At 40.2% G+C, this 19,172-nt stretch overlaps 1 protein-coding gene across 5 annotated transcripts in view; it reads left to right on the top strand.

The window, feature by feature from the left end:
- The window catches only part of LOC135907444 (uncharacterized), a 78,680-nt gene that overhangs the window by 18,831 nt on the left and 40,677 nt on the right, over positions 1-19,172 (top strand). For all 5 annotated transcript variants that reach the window (XM_065439129.1, XM_065439130.1, XM_065439131.1 and 2 more), the window contains 4 exons: positions 1,448-1,498; positions 6,944-7,041; positions 9,394-9,502; positions 14,904-14,983. In XM_065439129.1, coding sequence (XP_065295201.1) covers positions 1,448-1,498; positions 6,944-7,041; positions 9,394-9,502; positions 14,904-14,983 — 338 coding nt within the window. The remainder of the gene's footprint in view (positions 1-1,447; positions 1,499-6,943; positions 7,042-9,393; positions 9,503-14,903; positions 14,984-19,172) is intronic.

The raw sequence follows: 19,172 nt of genomic DNA on the forward strand, positions 1-19,172 counted from the left end.
TGCACTGTTTCCTCACTGCTTGCATCACCTCACTGACCTGCAGGCAAATTTAATTTCTTGCTTGACCCTTGTCATGATTTTTGTCTGTGAGCCTCTCTTTTATGCAAGGTCTTTCAGCTAACTTTAGCCAGAGTTTAGAAATATGCCAATGCACTCTAAGGTGACACGACCAAATGCATATTGCTCACTTTTGTAGGTAGTGTGTCATGCTATTTTTAGTATTTTGTGTAATTAGATGATTAGTAAAGATTAATTAACCGACTTCTGAAGCAACGAAGGTAGGAAAAAAAATTCAATTTAGAAAGTTTCAGAGCGGTTTGCAAAACGTCCAAGTAAACAGTTTCTGTCTTTCTATCTACGAAATATTAGTGTTTTTTCACTTACTCCAGATGCCCGCGAAATACAAAAAATATACCATGTGACATGCCTGCTTGTACGTCGTGATTGCAGCGCTCCCAAACATTTCTTGCACAAACGAACATAGCATCTAGCAGGGTGTGCTGCCGCTTAAAAGGTAACAGGGCAGTGACGCAGTTGTTGGCTGTGCGATTTACGCCACCGATGTGCTTCCCTCGCAGCGGCATCACACCCGACTAAATGCTATATTCGTTTGTACGCAGAGCGTTTGGGAGCACTGAAATCGCAGTGCGCAAGCGGACCTGTCACGTGGTATTTCTTTTTATTTCGCAGGCATCTCAAGTAAGCGGAAAAATACTAATGCCTAACACATAGAAAGTTAGAAACTGTTCAATCGGACGTTTTGCAAACTGCTCTGCAACTTTCAAATTGGAATTTTTTTCCTGGCTTTGTTGCTTCAGAAATTGGTTAATTAATCTTGACTAATTATCTAATTAAGCAAGATACAAAAAATAGTGTGACACACTACATACAAAAGTGAGCAACATGCATTTGGTAGTGTCGTCTTAGGGTGCATCGGCATAGTTTTAAACTCTGACTAAAGTTAGCTGAAACACCGTGTATATGTTAACTTGCTCCTATCTTGCAGTGCATAAGTCGTCTTGTTTAACTGGCACTTCCCAGCTCATTTCTCTTGCAGCTTGCTTTTCACAGTGCTACTGCAGACGTTAGATGCCATGATGTGACAGCCACTGGCTTACTCATGCTCTCTGCACTCTTTTTATTGAACAGGATGTTGCACAAAGTCCTTTGTTGTTGTGAACTGTCAGAAGTAATTCATTGTTTCCTTGCCAAAGTTCTAATTTTTAAACCTTCTTGGTATCCTCAGGTTTGTTTATGAATGGTGCAAACATCCAGAAAACTTAAGAAGTAAGGAAGTAAAGGAATCCAGCACAAACTAAATATATGCACTGTCATGTTACGTTTGGACAAGTTTTAAGTGCAGAAACTTACTCGCAGTGGGCTGGACCATTGTGAAGAGCATTTATATAGTCCCATGTTTCTTTTTCTCCTCCAACTTTATCTTTAGGGCACCTATTCACCTTACTTTGGAAGTCCCCGAACACCATATCGTTTCAAGGTGACATGCTTCACTGCAGCTATTAATTTTCTTGTGGCTCTTTTATGCATGTTTCAACTTTGAGCATGTGTTATTTGTTTTTGTTTTTCTTGCAACTCCTGCTTTTGATTTGCTGTTGCACATCCTAGCATCTGTAGCCTGCCACAGAAGCAATACTGTGCAGTCCCTATGAGTATTCATTAGGGTTATACCTCGTAAAGTTGTTGTTGTACACATAAGTGTGCGCTGCATCCTTACTATGGGAAACAAGTTGGCACGCTTTGATAAACATGACTGAAAGCACTGTGGCAGTACTAGCATGCTGAAACATTTGTAACACACATCTCTGTAGTTACAGGCCTACAGTGGCACTAGCTTTCAAAGTCAGCCCTACAGCTGTGTGTCAAGCTCAGTGCTTTCCATGCTCATGCCATCTTGTTCTTTGCATATAAGTGAACAGCATAGCCTGAGTGCTTATTTTCTTTAATAAGGACATGCATTGTGTACTGATGTGCAAGCATGTTTTTTTTTTCTTTCTCATTGGGCAAAAGTCATGAAAATGTGCTCACCAGAGGTGTGCACAGGTTCTAGATAACCTGAAAGCCTGGATCTGGCCCAGCCTGTTTTCCAGGCTCAGGCCATCTAACCATATTTTTGAAGAATATTCTTTTGGGCCATTTGGTGAAGCGTACTTGGGAAAATGTTTTAAGTGCAAAACATGGTACCACAAGGAAAATGATACAGGTGAGATGATGCACTGACGATAGGCTCAGTGATAGGCTACGAAAGCATTTTTAAAATTAATTCATTTATTAATACTGCGAGCCCCATTGCTGAGGCCATTACAGGAGGGGAAAGCTAAAGAGAGAGAGGGGGAGGAAAAAAATTTTTCATAAGTGGTACAAATGAACATCTTATCATAGGACGGCAACAAACAAAGACACCAAGGAAAACATCGGGGAAATTGCTTGTTGTTACTAATTGAATTAAAGAAGCGATAAATTAATGGAAATGAAAGTGGATGAAAAAACAACTTGCCATAGGTTGGAGAACGATTCCACATCTTCGCAATACGTGTGTGATGCTCTTGCCAATTAAGCTACCGCGGTGCCGTTTTCTCATCCACTTTCTTCGGTATTAATGTTTTTTTTTCCCCACTACTAGAACTAACCCTGGGAGTGTTAGCCAGGGTCACCACTCACAAACCTTGGTGGCGGATGTGGAACATTCTTTCTGCCGCAGACGTCACGAGTACATGATGTCTGCAATATAATTCAGACCTTCTGCGGAGCAGATTACGCAATTGCATGAAGAAAGAAATACAGTACGGATTTCGAAGTAATCATCACCATCTACGTTAATGAGCGTATGATTTATTCGATTAAAAAAACCTCAGTCTTTTCCTGCTTTGTTTGCGACTCTAGTGACAGAAAATTGGCATGTTTGCATAATTCAGCTGGGTAATAAAAGGTGCAATATCTTTAAATACAATTCTGGCAGCATTTCAGGTGTGTGTAATGATGAAAAGGCTTGAACTTGGCTATTCATTACATATGGTGGTTGCCATCCATGGTTGCAGAATACGAGGTTGTCGCCCATGGAAAAACAAAACTAAAACATGAGATTTTAGAAGCAGTGGCGATAGGAATATTGGACCCAATATGTGTATATGGTTTCAGTGGCACTTTTAAACAAATAAGCTTGTTTCATGTATTTCAACAGTTAAGCTGGTTCATTATTAACATTTTTTTGGTTATATGCCGTCTGTACCAGTTATGTGTTGTTGACAGTGGTCACGTGCTGCTCAGTGAACCTTTTTTGAGTGCGCATGTGTGAATGCGACACCATTACTATTAGGGGTCACCTACTCTGCCAATGAAATGGGTGCAGTGGGAATGCTGTGAAAATGGTCGGATGACCTTACCAGTGATGCACATAGCTTACAATAAATGAGGACAATTAAAAGCAGCTGAAAGTTGGCTTTAGGTGTCACCCCGTGTCTCCCTCTTGTCCTCGGGTATTGTTCGCGGTCTATACCAGACTAAGCACGCAATGCACCATGTTAACACAGACGGATCATGGCCATCTTCTAAACAGTGCTCCACCAGTGCATCCTTTGAAGAAGCAATTGACAAGAGCACATATGCACACACACGAAACATGATAGCACAAAAGCCACTTGAATGCTCACTGCGACTAAAAGATACATGTGGCTGGACCTGTTGAGTCACATCAGCTACATCAGCTAGATTCCCAGTTGTATTTTTGTGGTCGCCACTACAGGAACTCTACCAACCCAAGAAGGTACAAGTTACATAGCGAAATTATGCACATGTCTGCATTTTTTCATCTCGTCTGCACTTTTTGTAGCTGTATTCAAGAGAATCTTGGGCATATACACACTGTGTCCTGCTGCGGCAAAGGAGTTTTGAATAAACACTCTCAGTTGTTGGTAGCACCCGTCCCATCTGTATAGTCTTCCTTGTAGTCCCGTGTTTTGCACTTCAATATTTTCCAACCATATTTTGCATTAGGATGGGGCTGGGCCTGAGCCACTGTACCTTTCCAATGGAGGGTGTTGCTGTGTGCATTCATGGCCCAGCTCCAGGCCTACAGTGAGGCAGAGAATGTTTGCAATGTGTTCTGTGCATTGCTAAGGCATGAACTTGCTTTTAAAAGTGTTAGCTTGCACATGCACCTATGGACTGTTGACATTTCAGTCCTCATTTTTAATACTGGTCATGTAGAAGCAGTATGGAGTCGGGACATGGAGTTCAAACATACATATGCTTAGCAGCGAAGTTTTACCTTTTAATACTTAGATTATCTCTGAAAAGTGCAGGTGAAAAGGCTGGTGGGCTTGCAGTCTTAAGTGAGTTCTACGCAGTGGCCTGGTCTCTTCATTACACTACTTTCCTGAAATTATTTGAAAAGAAACACAGGCATAAAACTATTGGAAACATTCTTCTCCCTCAAGCCTATTTGTATTTGCCAAACAGAGATACTTGGTTGGCCTTATAGAATATTTTATGTAGATATGAAATGAATGGTTTGCACGTTTTGTAGTTGTTTCTGTTTTGCTCTGTGGAGAGACTATTGGCTGATCAGAGCTGACAAACACTTAGAGCCAGGCCCAAGCTTGGCTTGGAGTGTAAGCTTGCCATGTCATACTGGGCAAGGCTGCAGCTTTGCATTCTAGGGCTGAGCCCATTGTTCTAGAGCCCATTGTTTTTAAGCACTAGGCTCAGGCAGGGGCTCGAGCTTGAAGTTTGAACCTTTATACACCCCTAATTCCCACTTTTGCAATTCTTGATAAACTCAGCTCAGCCGTTGCTCATGCAACTTTTGTAGTCAGGAATGGTAGTGGAAAATACGTGCATGCCAAATTTCGCTGCACAGTTTAAGCAAAAGCCATTCATTGAGCCATAAACAAAGAGGCTTTGGGAGCCAGTAGTTTCTATATAGAAAATTACTTTCATAGTTCAAAGATCCATTGTTATAGTACTGCTATAAACTGAAGCACCTATTTTGCTTCAGTTTATGGCAGTGTTATAAATTGCCATTTGGAGAGTAGCATTCATGGGATCAACACAAAGGCATGCTCTGGCTAGCGCATAATTTATTCTTCAGTAATGCTAAAATTCCACCTAAGGCATATTACACCTAGCAGTGTGTTTTAATCAATTTGTATATTATTCCTACATTCCTATAGTTTCACTTCAGCTGCATTGGTCGGCACTTTTTCTCAGGAGAAATTTGTGGCTGTGTCACTTTGTTTCTGTTGGAATTTTACCTCATTATGTTGATCCACTACTATCGCTGCTTTTGTGTGGTGGTTGCATCTCCATTGCTAGGCCAAATAGTTGCCACACACCAAAGTCAAGCTTTTCATTCTTTCTAAATTGTCCTGTTCTCTGGTGTGAAATTTAGCAACCTGAAACTGATTTCAGCAATGGTGGCCTGAGTACCTAGGACTAAGTGTTAGGGATTTTGTCACAGATTTAATGCCAAGTGAAATTTCAACTTTAGATTTAGGCAGTTAGTGTGCAGTTATTGTGGACATGATGTAGCTGCACTAAGCCGTAACAGAATGTGCTGAAATCTAGTTTGACCAGAAAAAGTTTGGCAGACACTTAAGACTGCTTACGTGTAGGAATGCAAAAGCATTATAATATTTTTAGACCTTGGAATGCTAGGAACGTGCTCATGTTATGCAGTCATGACGTGGCACCACCTCATCCCTATTGGCTGCACCATCATGTGCCAAACGACACACGCATTAGGCCACACCTTTAGTCAGCCAGATGGTTGGGACATGATGTGTGCAATGATGCATGCACTAGGCACACCTTTAGTCAGCCAGAACGTAGAGCTGCTGTGGCGTCGGGGAGGTGTGCTTGTCTCACATCTCAGTGGCCTGGGTATGATTCCCACCCAGAGCGAGATTTACCAAATTTTCTTTTCAAAGCCATTAATTTACTTTGTTTACAGGAACTTCCCTGAGAAATATGATGTCAATCCAAGCATTTTTTAACATGTTTTTAATCTTTGCATCAGCCATTTTTGGTACCATCATTCAGTCATACCGACTATGACAGATTTTCGTTCTATGGGGCATGCAGTGCTTTCGCATTAAAATCCAGTCTGTAGCATGTGTGTGACAATATAAATATAGAATAAAAAAAAGCATATTTGCAATTCTGTTAACTGCACAGTTCCTGACTACTGTCCTTTGTGCCGTCTTTTACGTGACCTTGGCAGTGCCTGTGTTTTCTTAGTGAAGCTTTCAACAGCTACAGTTGCTATATTGAAAGGCATCTGTTACTTTATGCTTCTTCATATTACTTAAGCCGTTGTGTGTAAAGTTCTCAAAATAAAATTCACAATGCAAGGCCATTATTGTTTAACTTGTATTTTTGTTTGTGAACTGTGTGAACTGTGGTTCATTGTATTAGAACGACAGAAAGCTGAGCTAGTTAGTAAGGATTCATTATGCAAAATAGACGTGAGGCGTGCAGACAGGACACAAGAGTAGAGAAGTGGACAACAGGAACGCCGCGTTCGTGTTGTCCACTTCTCTACTCTTGTGTCCTGTCTGCACGCCTCACTTCTATTTTGCACATTGTATTATTGTAGGAATTATTCTAAATCACAGTCACTTGTGTTCATAATACATCCTTGAAATGCTGCTTTTGGAGCTTTTCTTGCTGCACTGCCCAGCCTTCAGTTGATTGAAAGTCTGCACTTCCTTTGTAGTATGTGATTGCCGAATGTAGCCATGAAAAATATTCTTATATTAGCAGCTTAACACCTAATGTGGCAGTGCCCAATAAAAGCAGCCACTGCTGTGTTTCTTTGTCTTTTTTTTTTGCTGTGCTGTGTCAGTAGTGTACATAGATATCAATTCGTTATCAGCAATGTTAAACACTTTATCAGCCTGTATGCATCATAAATTCCCTTTTGCAGTCTGGCACAGCAGTTCCAGTTGATGAGCAGCTTCTCATGAAACTTTGCCTTCAATTTCCAACTGTAGAAGAGGGCCACATCTTCACTCTGCTAAAGCAGTAAGTTATTTGTTTTGCAATGCCAGTCAATCACCCTTGCCTTGAATGCATTGTAACCGCTATGCTATTAGGGAAATCACTGTTGTCAAGCGGAGTTGCCAACTATCTTTGAAACAAGAAACACCCAAAAGTCATCATTTGCTGTCTAATAGTATGTTCATATAATGTGCAGTTTCTGCTGATGGCAATTTGTTTGGCATCTAGCGTGCTCAACATTATTTGCCCAGTGGTTCTAACTCGGCAAATATGTGAGGTAAGGTATGTGAGGTAGGAGAGCTGTAGTGGTGAAAATATGGTTTAATTAAAGCAATAGTGTAGGTTATGGCATGTATACATCTATATTCTTTCTTTTGCAACCACTTTTGTTGTAAATTTCTTGTCCCCTTTCTCTATTCGCTTCCTCAGTATCTTTTCCATTGCTGTGGGACAGTTCACGTGTCCACTGAAATGTGAAGCAGTTATAATGCCTGTGGTCTCTCTCTCTCTCTCTCTCTCTCTCTCTCTCTCTCTCTCTCTCTCTCTCTCTCTCTCTCTCTCTCTCTCTCTCTCTCTTTTTTGCTATGGGAATGCAACAAATTACTAATACTGCTGCTACTATTGTACAGCAACACTGTTTTTATAAGCTCCTCTAAATGTCTGAAAAACAAATTCCTTTAAATGTGACTTTCACCCAACTTTATGAAACTAGGTATAGCTAGAGGGAATTGGTGAAAGTTCTGCACAAATGACTTGATGCCTAAGGTAGGTGACCCAGAATTTTAATGCTTTTATTGGCTGAAAATGTCGCACAAGGCATTGTCAACTGGGACACTGTTTGTGACACATAATTCAGGGTTCCATTTCATACAACTCATGTCTCCTTTTTCTCTCATTACCTTAGCTTGATCACTACCTCAAGATAATGATGCTGATTTTCCCTTTGACCATGTGGCACCACTCAATCGCAATAACACCATCATGATGAAAAAAAAAAAGCTGCGCTTTCATTTGTAACTAGAACTTCCGTGCCTATTTCATTTTTGCTAGTGTATTTAAAAGCCTTTTTGTTTCTTAATCTTAATAAAAAATTTGAATGTCGTGACATGCATTGACATTTTGCTGCAAGTGATGTTCTGCTTTGGTAACATTGCAAGGCGGTACAAAATTACTTCCTAGCAACTTTCAGGATTAGTGGATTATTTTGGCTGTGACCTTTATCATGTTTTACTGGTCACACAGTCCTTTCAGTTACCTACTGAAGGCTTATCAAGTGAAAGCTGTGAAAGGTGTCATAAATGTTTGCAGCCTTTTTTTTTTATTGCCAGTATGACTCAGAATTTTGTTGTTTTAAACATTCTCGCATCCATCAGGAGACTTCTATTTACACCATTAAAAAGCTTGTGTGCTTGACATGACCTTTTGTCACAGCGCCATTTATTAACACATGCTAGTAGCTAAGGGAACACCAGATCTGTATTTAGCCCTTTCAGCTTCACTGACATACCGATATGTTTCCGTGTTTCTGTCCTGCCATGTTCCTTTTGATATTCCTTTTGTCAGAAATGTGAAGGCCACACCAAGAGAGAATTTGCCATTATAAGTGCCATCCTTTTCATTTCTGTACAACCAAAAATAAATTATTCTGTTCATTTTATGACACCTGAGAAAAAAACTAGATGCTGGAGGTGCATCACCTCCAAAAAATGCCCAGAAACTGAAGGGGTTAAAGTTGGTAATTTTCCTTATGCCTGAACTGAAACATACATATAAATAACACGTATAAAACAGAACTTCTATGAGTGGAATTCTTCAACATGAGACCTATAAAATATAGCAGAGAGCAAGGTTGACCTACACATTTTGTGGGAATCACTGTTTGAACACAGATGAAGTGCCTTTTTTGGTAGAGTGTACATTTATGTGATCAATTAATGTTGACATGACACTTCATGAAATGGCATGACAACAGACCTTTTTAGTGACGTGAATTGTAACTGGCATTGCTTTAATATTTTAGTTCCCTATCTTTGAGCATTTCAACATGAGGAATGGTGTTTGGTGCAGAGGCAGCAGTGACTGCATGCCTCTAGCACAGCAGGGGGAGCTGGTGAGCATTATGCAGTGTCGTCACCGCATGACCTCAGGGTAAGGAGATGGGATGATTGATGTTCTGGCTTAAAAACACACAGAGGCATCTTTCATTCATTCTTACTTCTCTAAAAGAGACATTGTTAAAAGTTGCACTAATGACAGATGGTTGTACTCTATGACTTGGCCACTGTTTTGCAGCAGTGCCGTCTATTTTGTTGGGGCTCTTGCTTTCTTCTTCCTCCCACTTCATTGTTTGTACTTGTGTTTTTCCTTTGTCACTAGATACCACAACAGGGACAATGTCGTGGTGAGCGCTTTGCTGGCTGAGGGACATCCACGTGCCCAGACACACCCCAGTGCCCATGAGCATTTACCTCCAAAGCTGCTCAAGGTTCTTACTTACTATTCTTTCATGCATGCCACGTAATCGCAATTCAAAAATCAGCCAAATGCTGTGGTATTTCAGTAATATGTGTTGCTGTATTATGCATGTTATGGTCATTTCATTTTTATGCGTCATAGTAATTAGTGTATTGAAGCAAAAAGGCCGCTTAGAACAAATTTACATTGTCGTGCATTTCCAATTTCTTAAACAGGATATCTGTAAATTATAAGCACATGCGTTCTTGCATCTCTTGGCTATCCAAATAAATAAAACCATTGTGGCTTGGAATCAGGCCAGCAATCTTCAACTTCTGGTTCAGTGCTATCATTGATTCTTCAGAGAAAATTTTAATTGATCAAGACAGAATGCATACAAAATCTGAGTTTGAGGAATGGAAATGTGTAAATATGTCGTGTGCACTGCCTGCGGAGGTGCTACTGTTGAACACATTGCAGCTGCTTTCTGAAGCACTCTTGGGAATGTAGGTGCCATTGACTACAGCCTCTCACTGCAGAAACAACTCTTAGTGGCACAATTTTTTGTCCGTGAAATGCTGCGGAAAGATACTTTTGTGGTGGCAGCAGATAAACGATGGCCCTTTCCCAGAATGGGGGGAAGTAAGCAATTTTTCTGCTATTTGGAGTAATAAGGAATGCACACATGCATGAAAATGTGTTTTTTGTATAATCACCACAAAGCAAGGGGTCAAGTTACAAAATGCAGCTGATCCTTTGCTCTTACATTTTCAGCATTATGTAATGCACTAAATGAACTAATGAATGAATTAATCTTGTTTGGTTGGTTGGCAATACTACACAATTGTCATGACACTGGAGATGAAAGGCAACATCAATGGCCAACTGCTAATTAAAGCAGACAGCTTTTTGCTAGTTAGATTTGAAATGTTGTTGGATGCCCTGCTTTGACTATTATCGTACTTCACAACAGAATGAATGAAGTCTTTAGTTCACTTATTAGATACATATTTACTTGAATGAAAGAGCACTGGATAAAAGCTCATCTAGTCAGCTTTACTAGACCTCAGCTGCCTATATGTTTAGTTATTTGCAAGTTATCACGGTCTTATGCTGACCTCATAGTAAAGGTCATTGTCAAGGCCCTATAGCAAGAGCATTCACACCATAAAAACATTTGGCAGTTTTGCCAGAAGGGCAAAGCATTGAAAGTGATAGCGAGGTTTAGCATTGCACTGTAGCTCCTTAGACAGTGTTCGAGAAATATACTGGGGTGACACGTTGGCACAGCACACAATACAAGGCAACAGCTGCTGTCTTGCAGAAACAATGCCCTGGAAGATGGGGCTACCGCAACGCTGGCATGATGAGGAGGGCTGACATCCGTGTTGTAGGTGTTACACCTCAGTAGCGCACAAGATGAGACCGATAGAAAACTGGCAGCATTTGCACATTGAAGTTTATTGTCCATTCTGCTTGGACCACTTTATGCACCACAGTGTGGTTTATGCAGACGGCTGCTCAGGAAGAGCACTAGGGTTTGCCTGGTTGCCTTGGTGCCTTGCCTCCCACTTCAGTTGCTGCCTCTCAAGCCAGCCTAGTAACAGTTTCATTCATTACCTCTATGTCGTCTTCATCTCTCTGTTCTAAGGCTGCATATTTGTTTGCAAGCACCAGCCTTAATTTATCTGCTTTTACCGTTTCTGCCTCTAGGTTGACCTGTTCCTTCTTGACCAATTTTACTCTTTCTCTCTTCAAATTGAGGTGAAACCTAGCCCTCACTAACCTATAATCACTGCACTTTACCCTCCCTATCACTTCTTCGTCCTGCTCTATGCTGGGATTGGTAGAAAGCATGAAATCAATTTCATTTCTTGTTTCACCGTTAGTGCTTATCCAGGTCCACTTTCTTTTGCTACACTTCCTGAAAAAGGGGTTCATTATTCACAGCTTATTCCTTTCTGCGAATTCTACCAGCATCTCTCCTCTAGCGTTCCTAGAATCGATGCCGTAGTTGCCAATTGCTTGTTCAACAGCCTGCTTTTCCGCCACTTTTGCATTGAAGTCGCCCATTACTACGGTAAACTGAATTTGCACTTTTCTCATCGCTAATTCAATATCTTCATAAAACTGATCTGCTTCCTCAGCATCGTGACTGGATGTTGGAGTGTAGGCTTGTACTACCTTTAATCTATACCTCTTATTAAGTTTGATTACAACTACAGCTACCCTCTCATTAATGCTGTAGAATTCGTCAATGTTGCCCGCTATGTCCTTATGGATTAGGAATCCTACCCCGTATTGCTTCTTATATAGGAGGCCTCTATAGCAGAGGAGATGTCCGTTATTCAGCAATGTATAAGCCTCACCAGTTCTTCTAATCTCACTAAGGGTGATGACATCCCAAACAATCACTGATATTTCCTCAAAGAGTCCTGCTAAGCTAGCCTCACTTGACAGAGTTCAGTAATTAAAGGTTGACAGGGTCAGTTTCCATTGGTGGCCTGTCCGGACCCAGAGATTCTTAGCACCCTCTGCTGCATTACAGGTCTGACCGCCGCCTTGGTTAGGTGCTTCGCAGCTGCTGGGGACTGAGGGCCATGGGTTTATTGAAGGAATCACCTTAAGCTTGCACAATTTCTTACTATGCCCTGATCACCGTAGGAAATAATAAATGTATGGTATTGTGCTACATGCCAAATGAGAGCAGCAGATGTTTCTTCCTCACCTCTCATAATATTGCATAACCTGTGTGGAGCAGACAGAATATTTTCAGCACAGATGTTAAATTTTCAGATCGAAATAAGGCAACACATAGGTATCACTGTACAGAAAGCATGCCACTGGAAGGAACAAATTAAATGCACTTGTGTACTGAAATAGTAGAGTTTTACCATACTGCCATTGTTCAAATAATTCTAGCAGACTCTTCAGTGATGAATGTCTATAGTATAAGGAAAGTTTTTGGTAATCACAGTATATACATGCAAAGAAAAACAGATAGTGAGACAAAAATTTGTGCTTGAATAAAGGCATTTCATAATGTATGAACAGTTCATTAAGAAGCACCTTTTCTTTTGTACTCATACTGCTTATTGCATGTAGTTGCTAACTGCCTTACTTCATCAAATAAGTAAATGGTTGAGAGCGAATGGTTGAACATCTCTATTTCAAAGTAAAAATGGGATGCGGTCTAGTAGTTGAGCTGTTGACCCTCTGACCTGCAGGATGAGTTCAGCTGCTGGTAAAAAACTAAATGATAATGACCATATTTAAAAAAATACATCCTGTGGTGGAAGAAGCGGAATTTAAAAGAAATTGTATTGCTGCCATAGGCTTCTGTTTGTTGGTGGAAAGGGGAGACACGTGATGTCTCTAGAAAAGAAAATTCTGGCTTCAGTTGCACAAAGTCAGCGAAACGACAACTCTTACATACAGAGATAGTAAGTCAAACATGGTCACACTGAGAAATAGCACAAATAGCAGGAGTCTAGCTTATGCAGCAAATGTTAGATTACAAAAGCTAGATTTATACGGTATATGCAGTGTCGCATTAGACATTTCTAGCTTATATCTAAGTGAAAGGAAACAATATGTATGTACAAATAATTTTGCTTCGACGATTAAATCAAGCTCTCGGTGTTCCTTAGGGCAGTATAATAGGCCCTTTTCTTTTCAATTTATACATAAATGATATCATACACATTGATCGTTCAGCAAAATTTATCGTTTATGCTGATGATAAGAGTGCATTTTTTGCACAGGAAGACATTCACGAGTTAATTCAAAAAGGAAATCATGCATTCCAGAAGTTATACGACTGGGCTTGCTCAAATGGGCTAGTAATTATTGCAGGAAAAACCAAGGCGGTAATTTTTCAAACAAAAGGCACGCAAGTGCATGTAACTTCTTCTCTATATCTCAATAATAACACTATCCAAATTGTCAATCACATTAGAACTTTAGGTGTCATATTTTTAGATAACATGTTATGGGCACACAAGCACTGCAGGTGGTAACAAAAACAGCATGTATATTTGGCATAATTTATTGCAACCATTATTTACTTCCATTGAAAACAATACTTATTATCTACCATTCATTGTTTCTATCCTGTGCTCATTACTGTTTCCTAGTATGGGGTGACACAATGCAAACAGACATTGATAAGCTTACAAAACTTCAAAAAAGATTTGTTAAAATTGTTGTTAAAGAAGAGTCTAATCATTCTGTTAGTTATATATAATAAAAATAGAAATTAATAGCTATGCAGAATCTTTACAATTACAACATTTGTAAGGCTATAAAAAATGAACTCAAACAAAGAACAATAATTTGTGAACTGGCCAACCTTAAGCCCACTGGAAATAGATATGATACACGCCAGCATAATCGCTGGTTAGTGCCCCGATCATGCACTAAGTATGGCGACCAGATGCTTTACAATGTTATTCCAAAGATGTTCAATTATCTTATTGGCATTGATGTGAACACTGAAAATATAACTTCAACAGATGTTATATAGCATTGTTGTTATAGCTTTAGTGCTAATTTATAGCAGCCATTCATGATAAGTGTGATTTATGCAATTGTATAACAGTAATCCAATTCTGTCTTTTCAACATGCGTGTATATTTTACCTTCTATTTTTTTTTAATGCTTGAGCAGTAACTGTTGTATCCTGTTAAACTTTGTTTCACAATAATTCTGAATTATTGTTGTAATAATTGTCCAATCTCATGTTTCATATCTTATGTTTACTATTATATGTCACTGCTTTGCACCCTTTTGTAGATAGTGAGAGCTAGTCAAGCTGCTTTTGTGCAGCTTTTACTCACGCCATCCTTCATGTACAACACATGATAATAAAGATTCGATTCAATTCAATACAATGTGACTAAGTGCCACAGTACACATGCAGCTTATAAAGGCTTAGAAGAAGTCCTGTGTGGTCCTAGCGCAGTGCCACTTTTTGTTTGCACCCGCACTTCACAACCAAAGAGTGTAGGTGTCGCAGGCAGCATGTAATAAACACTGGCAATCGCTTTTTTTCCAGCTTGTTGGCTTGTTTTTGTATGTGTTTATTTATCTTTCTGCTCTATGCCCCATTAATACTAACAAGCAAACATGCTTTAACTGGGCTCTCACTGCCAGTGCTCTTTGGCAGGTTAGTTAGATTTCTGAACACTGCCGCATTGTGTGAAAAGGTGCTGTCACTGCCACATGACCGTATACACCTGCCATTGTGGGTGTAAGTAAACACTTTCTCAAGGGTACTGTGTAAAAGGGCCTACAGGTGGCATGACCGACACTGTGCACGAGGTATATAGCTAAGTAGGCTGCAGCTTTATTATTTCACTTTGCTAGTACTTGAGTAACGTTCAGCAAGCCCGGGGCTGGGGAATATGACTGACCCTGTTTTTTATTTGCAGGTCGATGAGACTCTTGTAACAAAGCTCCATGGCTTCTTCCCAACAATCGATCAGGAAACAATAAGAGGTCTTCTTTACAAGTAAGATGCCTTTTGTTATTGCACTAAGGGTAATGAGCTGGGCTTGTTGGTTTGGATTGAAAGAATGCATTTTCTAGCAAGACTACTTATTTGAATGTACACGAAACCTGTCAATGTCAGTATATATAAAAACAACAAATAAAAGCAGTGCAGACACTTTACATATGCACACCAATCAAAACATCCTGCAGGTATTCTATTTTTGTTGTAGATATTCTATTGAGTAAAGTTTCTGCACTGCATTTATTGGTTATTTTCCTGTACATATAATTTGTCATTTTTGTAAGTAAGCCACTAGTAGATAAGGCGTGGCAGTTTGGGCGAGTTGGTATGTCATGACTGTCTTAGGCTTGTAGCGCAGCTCAGAAAGAGCAAAAAAGGAAGGAGATAGGGGTAATCAAAGGGAACGGAAAAGCGCTCACCCTGTTTTCCGTTCCCTTTGATTACCCCTACCTCCTTCCTTTTTTGCTCTTTCTGAGCTGCGCTACAAGCCTAAAACACTAGTAGATAGTTCAGTGGTTGTTTTGTCCTCTATGTCCCTGTCTGCATCTGTAATCATTCCACTAGAAGAATGAAGAAGGTGTCCCTGTTTGGATTGCATGCACAAATTCAGTGTAACGCAATGGTCTGGCAAGTGTACTTCGAATTGTCATCATGTTTTTACCAAGAGGTGTTATCTATACTATCTGTTTTCACATTGAGCTTTAAAAGGTATTAGTAGTACATAAGATTCCAGCTTTCTTGTATACAAGCAGCATGATGTAGCAATACCACAGAGAATCCTGTTTGGCTAAGCTCAGCAAACATATACTATGTTCCTACATTTAAAGCTGCGCTTTTTTGCAATGTATTGTATTGGTATAGTGTCATCCACTCTTAGGGGAAACATGCGAGTTTGTGGTCTGAGCTAGCTCAGAAAACATATACTATGTTCCTACTTTTAAAGCTGTGTTTTTATGTTATGTTTTGTAATGGTATAGTGTCATCCACTCTTAGGTGAAACATGCGAGTTTGCGGTCTGAGCTCTGCATGCAGGGTGCTATGTGCAGTCGTTTTGAGTGCTCGCGCATGCGTGTTGTGAGCGAAAGGTGGGGATTACGAGCCACCTCATTGCGTGGGTCACTGTAGCTTTTCTTGTACCTCTGTGGAACGAGTGCATTCTTATATGTCACCACAGGTCAAGCATTGGTTGTTCTATGCTTTGATACAGAATTAACTGTTGATGGAATGGAAAGATTATTCCAGAAAGATTGCCAGGCCCCTGCAGCTCAAATGTTATGGGCAGAATTGCTGGATTGCTAGATTTTTTAGTCATAAGGTACAAAATATATCCTAGTTCTCGCAGCCTGCAAGATGCTGTAGCAGATGCCATCGTAAAAGTTTTGCTCTTTTTATGCCACTCTTATAAAACATGCTAATACTTTGTTAAGCTCAATATTTTTGTAGGTGTCTGCACTGTGTGTAGGAGAGCAGGAAGCAGTCCATGGTTATGATTTTTTTTCAATGCCTTGGAACAAGACTAACCTGATGTCAGTAGCTCAGGAATGACACAGGATGCTAAAAGAACCCACTACTGAGTTGTATTTTAAAAATTTGCCATTTCATTGTGATAATTCGAAAAGCAACCAGAAAGCAAAAAAAAAAAGAAAAAGAAAATTTCAACCTTTTAAAGAAATTGTGCAGAAACCATCGACAATGATTGTCAATATAAGCAAATAGCCGAATGCTTGAAGAAAGCTATTTGCTTTATTAAAGGAATGGTGCACTTGGTGACATATATTAGTTGCAGTGAGGATATTTATGTAGAATTTGTTGTTTCATTGCACAATTCTCGACATCTCTAGTGGCAGTACAGGTGGATAGCATGTGCGTCTCAGAGAGCTATGAGTGGCATTACACGACGAATGTGCCCTTTGCTTCAGTGTTTTTGTTCCAACCTCTGGCCACTAACCCCGTAAATGGGTGAAAAAGCCAAAGAAAGTTATTCGCTTTGAAAGGACAGCAATGACAAATCTCGTGGCTTCTTTTACTGCTCAATGTCGAGTGACATCACTGCCTGCTTTCTTGTGGGCAGAAATGCATTGATTAATTGGCGTAGTCCAGAGGCAGTTGGCATTGCACAATGCATTTTACCCCTGAGTAGTTTACCCATAATTTAAAAATTTAATCGTACAAACGACCTTAAGATGCTGCACAATAAACTGCCTAATGAAAACAGAGTGACGTTTGTTTGAAACTTTTCTTAATACTTCTCAGTAGTAGTTGGCCTATTCAGCTTCCTTTGTTGTGTCTTCACTTTAGGCTAATCTTGCTTTGATGTGGCGAAAGAAATCCTTCTCACAGATAGCTTCTTATATTTAGAAGGGCGTCTCTCCTATTTGCACAACTGGTACCTAAAACAAAAAAAATATCAGTCTCGCTTGAAAAGTGAAGCATTCATAGCGAAAGTATTAGACAACTACACAAAGTAAGGTTCATAATTTTATAGTTCGTATAAATTTCAGTAAACATTTGCTAAGTAATTAAATTACCAAGCATGGTGTCACATGTTCGTGGGCATACATGATCAGATCTCACTTGATCACCATGAACACTCGTTACAATGCTGGCGTGATGAAGAGCAGCATCAGTAGGAAGCCACTGACGTGCCCAGACTGCCACATTGCAGTGGGAAGTGAAAGCTTCATGCTGTTTTTGCTTCACCTTGTCTCTGAAACTTGAGATTATATGACCTCCAACACTAGGCAGGCAGGAAGACAGTGCCCATAAAGCCACCTGCCATTTCAGCTTGCCCTTAGCCATTGTACCCACCACAGATGACCTCCAAGGTACGGTGCACGGGCCGCCTATGCGCTCTGTCACATGGACAGCCATGCGCAAGAAGTCCAGGCTAGAGGAGGAGATGCGCACTCTCCATGCTTAGCACACACTTGATCATGTGACTGCCAACATTAGGTGCGTGACAAGAAGGTGCACATCAAGCCACCATCCTTCTCAGCTCACCCTCTCATGCTTTACCTTGCAGCCGCAGTATACGGCATGCGGGGTGTTACCTTATCGCACTTGGGTTTTATAAGGAACATCACAGTGACAGCAACAATGGTAGCGAAAATTCACCTGGGGTGTCCATGTAATTGTTATTGCAATAATATTGGGCTTAACATAGCATTAGTGTGTTACACAGGTCAGCACAACACCTGCATGACATCTGCAATAGCAGCACCTTGCAAGCAGTTAAAATGGCAAAGCAATTCGCACTTTGGGACAAAAAATGGGTCATTCAGCAATGTTGTCAGTAGCATTAAGCTATAGTACACCAGCTGGATTTCATTGAATAATCTTTCAGCTTCTTCAGTAGTTAGTTCAGGTAAGCGTCCATAAAGCAACCAATCCTTGACATGTAGTGACACATAGCAAAGGTGTTCGTTTCACCGCTGCAAAAAAAAGTTCTAAAACCAAGCAGCAAGGTGCTGGAAGTCCCTCTTCTGGTTTCAATGTGCCTGTGCAAGTGCTTCTCATGATGCCCACATGTAGGGCTCTGCAGAGCACAGGCCATGTACTCACGTTTGCCCTAAGAGTAGACCCTTGTACATTTATGCAAATATTGTTTCACCTGTTAAATGCCGAAGCAAACATGCAAAATTTAGTAAGATCTTGGTAAGGGCTAGTTGGTTCATATTTAGAACTGAGGTTGGATAGTGTGAATAAAACAATGACATGAAGAAACAAATGCCACAGACAAGCGCTGAGTGTCAACTGGAAGTTTACTTGAATTTCTACAGCCATTTTATACCCTTTTCACCATAGGCATGCATGCACCAGTCACATATACATCTGCAAAATCAGCAACATCATAATCTTTCATACTAAAACGCTATTACCTTTTCTGACAAAACAACAGAGAGACACATATAGCTCCTTGCTTTCGAATGTGATATGCCTCTATTACTTCTCTTTCCCTCTTACTTTTTCCTTTCCCTTTGAATTTTGTCTTTTCAAGTACGGCAGTGCTTGGACACTTGTTTCAATATCCCCCTAAGTGACTTCCATAGCCATTCTCCACATTTCTGCTGTGCTGACGAGCTCTGTTATTGAAACACTATATACAGTAAAAGCTCGTTAATTCGAACCGCAAGGGGAAGTCACTTGAGTTCGAATTAACGAAAGTTCGAACTAACGAAAGTGAAGG

This window comes from Dermacentor albipictus, chromosome 1 (genome assembly GCF_038994185.2).
Source record: "Dermacentor albipictus isolate Rhodes 1998 colony chromosome 1, USDA_Dalb.pri_finalv2, whole genome shotgun sequence".
Classification (NCBI taxonomy): domain Eukaryota; kingdom Metazoa; phylum Arthropoda; class Arachnida; order Ixodida; family Ixodidae; genus Dermacentor; species Dermacentor albipictus.